Below are 9,899 nucleotides of genomic sequence, written 5' to 3'. Positions count from 1 at the left end.
AGTCCGCAGGCTGACGCTCTATCCACTGAGCCAAACCGGTTAGGGCAGAGCTCCATTTTTAACGGATTAGCCAACCAAGAAACCTCACTTGCCCTTGAAATAACAAGGGGTCATCTAATTTCTGCGGTACAGTTGTCCTGGAGAGACGGTTCAAAGATCTCAGTCTCTCTTTTGAGAAACCTGGGCTTGATGTATACCTGGTAAAGATGTGCACTTTGCTATATAAGGCCAAGTTTAAGGATGTGGGTGAGCCGTGCAAAGCCCTGCCCCTTTGGGAAACGCATGTGGGTTTCATTGGCCTGCTGGTAAAACAGGGGCCACCGTACGAGCCACCACCTCACTAACTAGATATTTCCAATAGCTCCACGTTCGGTAGCTTCCTCCCCCTTTTGCAAATGAGGAAACTAAGGCCCCGTGAGACCAGGCCGGCTGAAAGGCCCCGGGACCAGAATCGAGGTGCAGCCTGAATGAGACTGCTTTTCCTTCTGCGCTGTTAGATACGCATTTCAGGATTAAAACTGAGAATCCCATTCTTGAGATGATTCATGTCTGTGTTACTCGGGCTGGGAGGTGTGCACGTGTGCTGGGTGGCCAGGGAGGAGAGTGCTTGGCAATGCTCCAGAGTAGAAGTGGCACATTTTCCCGGAACACCAATGACACGGTATCGGAATATAAAGAGAGACACAGAGTGGAATGAAAAATGTTCTGGTGTCGAATGCTACATGTACGTGCATTTTTAATGGAAAAACCCAGGCCTTGGAGACAGTTCTCCGCAGTCCGCGGATGTCTCTCATCGCCCCACATTTACTTCTCTGCCTCAGGGTTGCTGGGTGGAGGTTTGGAGCAGCGCTTCCTTAAGTGCAAGTCCGGGGCCATCTGGCCCTTTCCACTCTCCCAGCTATATGTGGTGAAAAGGAATTTCTTAACTATGTCAGCCAGCGTGGGAGAGTTGGCGCCGCGCTCTGTTTGTACAGCTGCTCCCTGGGCTCGGGGCTGCTATCTTTCAGGCCTCGCGTATCTGTGAAGGTGCCGGGAAGGGCTTCTGGGGGCTGGAGGAGGTGAGCACTGGGCAGGGGAGGTGGTTGTCCTCCAAGTACATGCCTGTGGCCATGGATAGTCACATTTTTCAAAGAAAACAATATATTTTTTTAAAAATTTGATATCTGTTGAATTTCCATAGTTCAAAAGTCATGAGAGGGTTTGCAATGGAATCCCTGCCTCTACTTCTTTCCATAACCCGAATCCCTCCCTCACACCAGTCAGTCGGTGTTACTTGTGTAGCCAAGTACATACATCTCTATCCCTCCTACTCCCTTCTTATACAAACAGGAGTATGCCATGTGTCATAGTCTGTTTCTTGCATTTTCTTCACTTTCTTTTCCTTTTTTTTTTAATCACACTAATATAACATGTAGCTAATGCCTGATTAATTGGCATTTAGTTGTTTTCAATCTTTTGCTCTTATGCTGCTGCAATTAATAACCTTTTTTATATGTCCTTTTGCACACGTGTAGGATGAGTGTTAGAGGAAACGTTGCTGGGTCGGAGAGAAGGCACATTATCGTTTTAATGGATGCTAACAACCTGCCTTCTGGGAGCGCGTATCAGTTCCTGGCCCCAGAGCAGGGCCTGAGAGAACCTGCCTCCTTACACCACCCACACACTGTTACCCAGCCTTTGGCCTTAACTGTCGGGTGGGTGCAGAAGTGATTTCAGTGCAATTGTAGGAGATGGTCTGACCTTGAAAAACCATGGAACACAGCACATCTGCTGCTTTTGCCTCCGCGGTGCCGACGCAGTGAGGTGCCTTCAGCCTTTTAGAATGAGTGGCAGAGGAATTGAAATTGCTGTTTCTTAACTACTTATGACTGAATAATAGTTAAAATGTTAAAAAGTAAATCAATGTAATCCTTTTAAAAATAGGTATCACATAGGCGACATGACACGCTAAATGGGTGGTTAGAAACTGTGTGCTCCTTATGATGGAACCTCCTCTCGAGTCTCAGGACAGGCAGAACTGAAGATCAAAGAATCGCTGAAGTGCAGCTCCAGCAGCTTAAGTGAGGTCAGCGGCTGTCCCCAGTGACCTCCTGTCCGAGTGGATCTTGACCAGCTCTGGCCTTGGTGGCCTTCCGCTGCCTTTGCCACATTCATGAGACACATTGTAAGCATCTGGAAAAGACGACGCATAGATCAAAGTTCCAAGTTGCAAGGGCTTTTGGAGATCCTCTCAGCCAGGTTTCTTTTCACTGGGAAGTCACGGAGTAGAATTGCTTGGGGGACTTGCCTTGAACAAAGGGATATGGTTTTGAGGTTTTTAGATTCCAGGACTGCTGCAGGTGAGTCAGGGATGGTTTCAGAAAGAGGAAGTTTGTCCTCTGGGCTTTATATAAAATAGTGGACTGGGTGCATGCAGGGTGGGGGGGACAGGGAAGGGGTTTGGGAAAGGACTGTCAACAGAGGCTTAAGTTAATTTATTTGTAAACATAATGTGGTCTACCGCACTATGAAGGCACAAAGAAAAACGTGTTACAAACGGGACTGAGCATCTGAACACACACAAGCTCCTGCTCGCTTGCCCTGTGGAGCTGGGAGCTGGGAGCTGGGAGCTGGGACTGGAGCCGACCCCTGTTGGTCACACTGAGGGATCTTCTTGCCTGCTCAGTCCTCTCAGGATCAGAATGTATCCCACAACTTTCAAACTGAAAATACCAAGTTCTAAACATCAAAACACAGCATGAGCTCCTTTGTCTAGTGTGTCAGGGTGCCAGTTAGGCCCCAGTCCAGGTTAAACCAGATCCTGTTTTGTGTCCTTGTCCTGTTCTTGTAGTTTTAGGTCTGTGTTCTTGTACATTTAGGTCTGTGGTCCATTTTGAGTTATTTTTTGTGTTTGGTGTAAGGAAGGGGTCTGATTTCTTCTTTCTTTTGCACATGGATATATATATCCATTTGTCCTAGCAGCATTTGTTGAAGACTGTTTTTTCCCCCATTGAATTGTCTTAGCCCCTTTGTTGAAAATTAGTTGATATGAGGATGAATTTGTGGGCTCCCAATTCTATCCCATTGATCTATATGTGTACCCTTTTGCTAGTACTACCCTGTCTTGATAACTGTAGCTTTGTAGTGTCTTATCTTCTAACTAGAGGCCTGGTGCACAGATTCGTGCCCCAGTGGGGTCCCTCGGCCTGCTCACAATCCAGGACCCCTTGGGGGATGTCGGAGAGCTGGTTTTGGCCCGATCCCTGCAGGCCAGGCCAAGGGACCCTAGTATGCATATAAGATCTTTGGTTAATCTCTTCCCGCCCTCACCCCTCCCCCTTTCCTCTGAGATTGTTTCATCAGTCTGTTCCATGTTTCCATGCCTGTGGTTTCCGCTCCTGCGTTGAGCGTCTGCCCCCTGGTGGTCAGTGTGCATCATAGTTACTGGACGGTCAGATGGTCACTTAGGCATATATATGAAAGTTAGGGCAGGAATGAGCAATTTGACTTTGTTACACCACCCACACACTGTTACCCAGCCTTTGGCCTTGACTGTCGGGTGGGTGCAGAAGTGATTCAGTGCAATTGTAGGGGATGGTCTGACCTTGAAAAACCGTGGAACACAGCACATCTGCTGCTTTTGCCTCCGCGGTGCCGACGCAGTGAGGTGCCTTCAGCCTTTTAGAATAAGTGGCAGAGGAATTGAAATTGCTGTTTCTTAACTACTTATGACTGAATAATAGTTAAAATGTTAAAAAGTAAATCAATGTAATCCTTTTAAAAATAGGTATCACATAGGCGACATGACACGCTAAATGGGTGGTTAGAAACTGTGTGCTCCTTATGATGGAACCTCCTCTCGAGTCTCAGGACAGGCAGAACTGAAGATCAAAGAATCGCTGAAGTGCAGCTCCAGCAGCTTAAGTGAGGTCAGCGGCTGTCCCCAGTGACCTCCTGTCCGAGTGGATCTTGACCAGCTCTGGCCTTGGTGGCCTTCCGCTGCCTTTGCCACATTCATGAGACACATTGTAAGCATCTGGAAAAGACGACGCATAGATCAAAGTTCCAAGTTGCAAGGGCTTTTGGAGATCCTCTCAGCCAGGTTTCTTTTCACTGGGAAGTCACGGAGTAGAATTGCTTGGGGGACTTGCCTTGAACAAAGGGATATGGTTTTGAGGTTTTTAGATTCCAGGACTGCTGCAGGTGAGTCAGGGATGGTTTCAGAAAGAGGAAGTTTGTCCTCTGGGCTTTATATAAAATAGTGGACTGGGTGCATGTGGCAGGGTGGGGACAGGGAAGGGGTTCGGGAAAGGACTGTCAACAGAGGCTTAAGTTAATTTATTTGTAAACATAATGTGGTCTACCGCACTATGAAGGCACAAAGAAAAACGTGTTACAAACGGGACTGAGCATCTGAACACACACAAGCTCCTGCTCGCTTGCCCTGTGGAGCTGGGAGCTGGGAGCTGGGAGCTGGGACTGGAGCCGACCCCTGTTGGTCACACTGAGGGATCTTCTTGCCTGCTCAGTCCTCTCAGGATCAGAATGTATCCCACAACTTTCAAACTGAAAATACCAAGTTCTAAACATCAAAACACAGCATGAGCTCCTTTGTCTAGTGTGTCAGGGTGCCAGTTAGGCCCCAGTCCAGGTTAAACCAGATCCTGTTTTGTGTCCTTGTCCTGTTCTTGTAGTTTTAGGTCTGTGTTCTTGTACATTTAGGTCTGTGGTCCATTTTGAGTTAGTTTTTGTGTTTGGTGTAAGGAAGAGGTCTGATTTCTTCTTTCTTTTGCACATGGATATATACATCCATTTGTCCTAGCAGTATTTGTTGAAGACTGTTTTTTCCCCATTGAATTGTCTTAGCCCCTTCGTTGAAAATCGGTTGATTTGAGGATGTATTTTGGGGATCCAAATTCTATCCCATTGATCTATACGTGTATCCTTTTGCCAGTACTACCCTGTCTTGATAACTGTAGCTTTGTAGTGTCTTATCTTCTAACTAGAGTCCTGGTGCACAGATTTGTGCACCGGTGGGGTCCCTCGGCCTGGCCTGCACCCTCTCACAATCCAGGACCCCTTGGGGGATGTCGGAGAGCTGGTTTTGGCCCGATCCCTGCAGGCCAGGCCAAGGGACCCTAGTATGCATATAAGATCTTTGGTTAATCTCTTCCCGCCCTCACCCCTCCCCCTTTCCTCTGAGATTGTTTCATCAGTCTGTTCCATGTTTCCATGCCTGTGGTTTCCGCTCCTGCGTTGAGCGTCTGCCCCCTGGTGGTCAGTGTGCATCATAGTTACTGGACGGTCAGATGGTCACTTAGGCATATATATGAAAGTTAGGGCAGGAATGAGCAATTTGACTTTGTCTTTCCCTGGTCTGACCAGTTATTGGATTCCTTAGATCCGTCTTCAAGCTTTCTGCCACACGTTGCTTCTCCTCGTTCATCTTGTTGGTTTAAGTAGGAGATGATATCCAAGAAGTGCCGAGAAATTTCAGCTGCTGGGCCCCTGAGTTCTCCTCGCCATGTCCGCTGTGTTCTGACTCAGTAGAATGTATAGAACTGAACATTTGGGTTGTGAAAAGGTGCAGTGGTTTCTGAAACTCTCTACTTGGTTAAGTTCCAGATAATACAGCTTACTGTACTGCTAAAAGATTTAAAGATCTTTCTGGTCAGACAGTTGCTTAGGCTTTTATATATATAGATGGAAAAATTAGGGCAGGAATGGGCATTCTGACTTTTTCTTTCCCTGGTCTGACCAGTTATTGGATTCCTTAGATCCGTCTTCAAGCTTTCTGCCACACGTTGCTTCTCCTCGTTCATCTTGTTGGTTTAAGTAGGAGATGATATCCAAGAAGTGCCGAGAAATTTCAGCTGCTGGGCCCCTGAGTTCTCCTCGCCATGTCCGCTGTGTTCTGACTCAGTAGAATGTATAGAACTGAACATTTGGGTTGTGAAAAGATGCAGTGGTTTCTGAAACTCTCTACTTGGTTAAGTTCCAGATAATACAGCTTACTGTACTGCTAAAAGATTTAAAGATCTTTCTGAACGGCTATGCAAGCAAGCAAGCAAGCAAGCAATCCCGGCATCTAGCTCTCCCAGGTGGGCTGTGACATAGCCTTTGAGCTGAACCTCGCCCTCCCTGGGCCTTCCTTTCCTTGCAGACATCTGCATTGCTGTTTCGTGAGCAGTCGGTATGCTAATCTGGGCATCGTTGTAGTAGCAGAGAAATGGAAGGTGAGAGATCTGCCGGGAGAGGTGGAATTCTGGACAAGGCCACTTATCATCACTTCAGGTTACTGAGCCAAAAAAAAATGATAAGTCCATGAGACATCTGGGACTAATAAGAACCATCCTGCTATTGCTGCTGTTCCTTCTGTTAGGACTTGTGTGCAGCACAGGCTCATTTTCAGGTGATAGTGCCTAGAGCTTGCACTATGAGCTATATTGTAATTAAAACACATTTTAATTTCTCAATTGGTGTTGGACATTAAAGAACATCTATACACAGAAACTGTCCTTCATCAAGAGCTTCTATTAAGAGGCCCTGCATATGGTGAGGGGTCAGGAAAGTGAACCCACCGGGAGGCAGTGGCCAAAGGTTATGGAACAGGTTGCGGATTCGGTCTGCCTGCATGCATTGCCTCCTGAGTGAATGTGGACAAGTCCCTTAATCCACCCAAGTCTCAGCGTCTTGTCTTTAAAATGACGATAAGAACAGTACTCACCTCCTAGAGTTGTTCAAGGTTGAAGACCTGTGTGAGCCCTCAGTGCTTACCTGAGCATCTCCTAGCTCACTCTCCAGGGCCCTTCTGGCTTCTTTCTCTTCCTTTCTCATGCGCACAAGGGCCTCCTCTAGACATCAAGCACTTACACAGGCAAGGGTTAAAGCTTTCTGTGAAGAGCCAGATTCGTAAGTTCGTCGGGCTTCGTGACACCACAGGCCTTGTTGTCTTGGCCACAACTCCTCACTCTGCTGTGGTAGCAGGAAGGCAGCCATCGGCAGCGTGTCCGGGTGTGGTGGTGTTCCAGTAACACCGCATTTTTCACGCAGGTGGCCAGCGGGCTGGACTTGGCCTGCTGGCTGCAGTGTGCCAGCCCCTAGCAGGAAGGCAGCCATCGGCAGCGTGTCCGGGTGTGGTGGTGTTCCAGTAACACTGCATTTTTCACGCAGGTGGTGGGCTGGACCTGGCCTGCTGGCTGCAGTGTGCCAGCCCCCGGTTTACGGAATCAAACCTGTGATCCTTCAGTCCGAGGGCTGAAGCTCTAACAACTGAGGCAAACCAACCAGGGCACGTCATGGTTTCTTAATACATGTCAGCTGTCCTCCGAGCTGGGGACTGCCCCTTGACACTGGTTTCCATGTTTTGCACAGAATGTCGAGGTCCTGGCCAGTCGGAGCACCTCACAGCAGGCCCAGGTGGATGCTGAGCTGCGCGTGCAGGCCCTGGAGGAGGAGAATGAGCGGCTGCGGGGCAGCCTGGGCGAGCTGGAGCAGAGCGTGGCGCGGCTGCAGAGGCAGGCTGCTGACCTTCAAGGCGACGAGGCCAAAGCCAAGGACACCCTCAGGAAGTACGAGGTGAGGGGGGCTCTCGGCGCTGGGCGGAGGCGGATCTGCCTTCCTGTGTGAGCCGTGTCAGGAGCGGGGAGGGGTGCGTTGCCATCATTTAGTAGGAAAGGTCCAAGCACTCGGGACTGTGTCCTCTCTGCAAGCCATGCTGTTTGTTTCCCCACAAGTGGTTTGAATGGGAGCTGAGCTCCTAGTGAGGCCTGGGAGCAGGGCTGATGAAGGCAGGGTGGGGCACGCCTGGGTAGGCACAGGAACCCTGATCACGCAGACGGCAGACACGCTCAACGTTTGGACACCGAGCAGCGGCCTCCCCATCCCCAAAAAGGCCGTCTCAGCAGCCCCCTTGGGTCTGTTCTCTCTCGTCACCATTTATTCTCTGTTAACACACAGTTGACGGTGTTTGAAGTCCCAAACCAATTTAACAAACCAGCTCTGGTTTGCCGGGTTTCTAGAGGGGGGGGCTGTTCTAAAGAGACAGGTAATGAGGGCCGCTGACAGTAAAAGAGGGGACAAAAGACATGTAAAGGGAGATGCGCTCCAACAGAGGTCCCCCTAAGGTCAGAGTCACCCGGAAGCCTTTTCCAAGACTGGGTGCCGGAGTCGGTTCCCTCAGTACCTGCCCCAGGGGCGAGGCTGGATATCGGTGTTTTCCAAAATCCATCCCAGGTGATTCAGGTGTTCACGTCTGGCTGAGCACGGAACTGCAGACAGGCACACGCATCCAGGAGCACGGCTGTTGTGTGCCACCTTGGCCCAGGACACTCGGGCTGGGGCTGTGTCTCCTTCACTCCCCTCCTGCACCGAGCCCGCCGCGTAGCCGCAGCACACGTCTGAGCACACCTTGACCCCATGTTTTGTCGTAGGGGGAAATCCGACAGTTAGAGGAGGCCCTCGTGTGTGCAAGAAAGGAAGAAAAGGAAGCCACGGCAGCCAAAAGGGCCCTGCAGAGTGAGCTGGAAGAGGCTCAGGTAAACACGGAGGCTGTCATCTCTATCCCTCACACAGGGAGCCCGAGAAGCAGAGGCGGAGGGATGTGTACAGATTGCCATCGGTCCTCGCCTCCCGGGTAGCTCCTTCGTAGTAACCACTGACCTCAGAGTGTCCACCCAGACCAGCGGGTCTTCCCTGGAGGACATTTGGCGGTCTCTGGAGAAAGTTTTGATTCTCACACGAGGGGAGATACTGCTGGCATCTAGTGGGGAAAGGCCAGGGATGCTGCTGCACATCTTACAGGGCACAGGACAGCCCCACAGCAGTGAAGGGTCTGGCCCCAAATGTCAGTAGTACCAGGGTTGAAAAATCCTGCCCAGCGGGCATGGCTCAACCTATGAACCGGGAGGTCCACCTATGAACCGGGAGGTCCTGCTTTGATTCCTGGTCGGGGCACGTGCCGGAGTTGTAGGCTCGATCCCTGTGGGGCATGCAAGAGGCAGCCGATCAATGATTCTCTCTGATCTCCCTCTCCCTTCCTCTCTGAAATCAATAAGAATATATTAAAAAAGAAAAATGCTGATCTCGACGTTAAAGAGCTTGACAGCTTTCCCGATATAAACGTGACCTGTGAGAGAAGGCGGGCAGGGCTGTCCCCCAGGCCCCGTGGCGTTGATTGGTTCTCTGGCAGAAGCCAAGTTTCTCTCTCCTCTGGGCAAACAGACTCCAGCGAGTGCAGACCTTGAAGATGGCTTTGGCAGGAGCTGGAGGAAGTCCTTCCCTTGAAACTAAATAGCTATCTCCATCAAAATCAGTAGGTTCTTAGAAAATTAGCTTTTCCCACTGGAAGGTTAGAAAGCTTGATTGAAGTGCGTTCTAAAAAATAGTCTGCCCTGAAGTTCTAAGTTGACTTTGCACAGTGACCTCCATGTGACCCAGGTGTCTCCCTGCTCTCTCGGTTTAAAGAACCAGCACCGACCATCCCTCAGGCGAGTTCCTGAGAAGGTGAAAGCCCCTGAGAAGGTGAAAGCTGGGGTTTTTGAGCAGTTGTCTGGGAGGAGGTTGTTAAAGTTTTCCATTAGGAGCTCGAGGGCAGGTGGGGGAGGGGCCGTGAGAAGTGGTGAGAGCTGCCCGCAGGCAGCATCCAGATTTGTAGGCCTCATGGCAGCTTTCCTCTCCGTACCCAGTACCCAGCTTTACCCCTTGGGGTGGAGGAGAGGAGCCAGGTACTAGGATTCTCTCAGGTCCCCTTAACTCAGGGCCCTCAGCCTTCAGTGGTCTCCACCTTCCTTCTGGCTTTTGACAGAGACCTTGACTTTATATATAATAAAACCCTGTTTGTTTGTTCTTCCCCCTGACTTTGGTGATCTCAGTGTCCTTGCTTTGGATCTCTCTCTCTCTCTCCCCCTCTCCCCCTCTCC

The 9,899-nt window shown here is 49.9% G+C and overlaps 1 protein-coding gene across 1 annotated transcript in view; it reads left to right on the top strand.

The window, feature by feature from the left end:
- Nucleotides 1–9,899, top strand: part of CGNL1 (cingulin-like 1) — a 101,383-nt gene that overhangs the window by 59,268 nt on the left and 32,216 nt on the right. Inside the window, exons 9-10 of the mRNA XM_014540337.1 lie at nt 7,354–7,557; nt 8,412–8,516. Coding sequence (XP_014395823.1) covers nt 7,354–7,557; nt 8,412–8,516 — 309 coding nt within the window. The remainder of the gene's footprint in view (nt 1–7,353; nt 7,558–8,411; nt 8,517–9,899) is intronic.

Source organism: Myotis brandtii, unplaced genomic scaffold (genome assembly GCF_000412655.1).
Source record: "Myotis brandtii unplaced genomic scaffold, ASM41265v1 scaffold242, whole genome shotgun sequence".
NCBI lineage: Eukaryota > Metazoa > Chordata > Mammalia > Chiroptera > Vespertilionidae > Myotis > Myotis brandtii.
The sequence above is the reverse complement of the archived record's forward strand: the minus strand, read 5'-3'. Positions and strand labels throughout refer to the sequence as shown.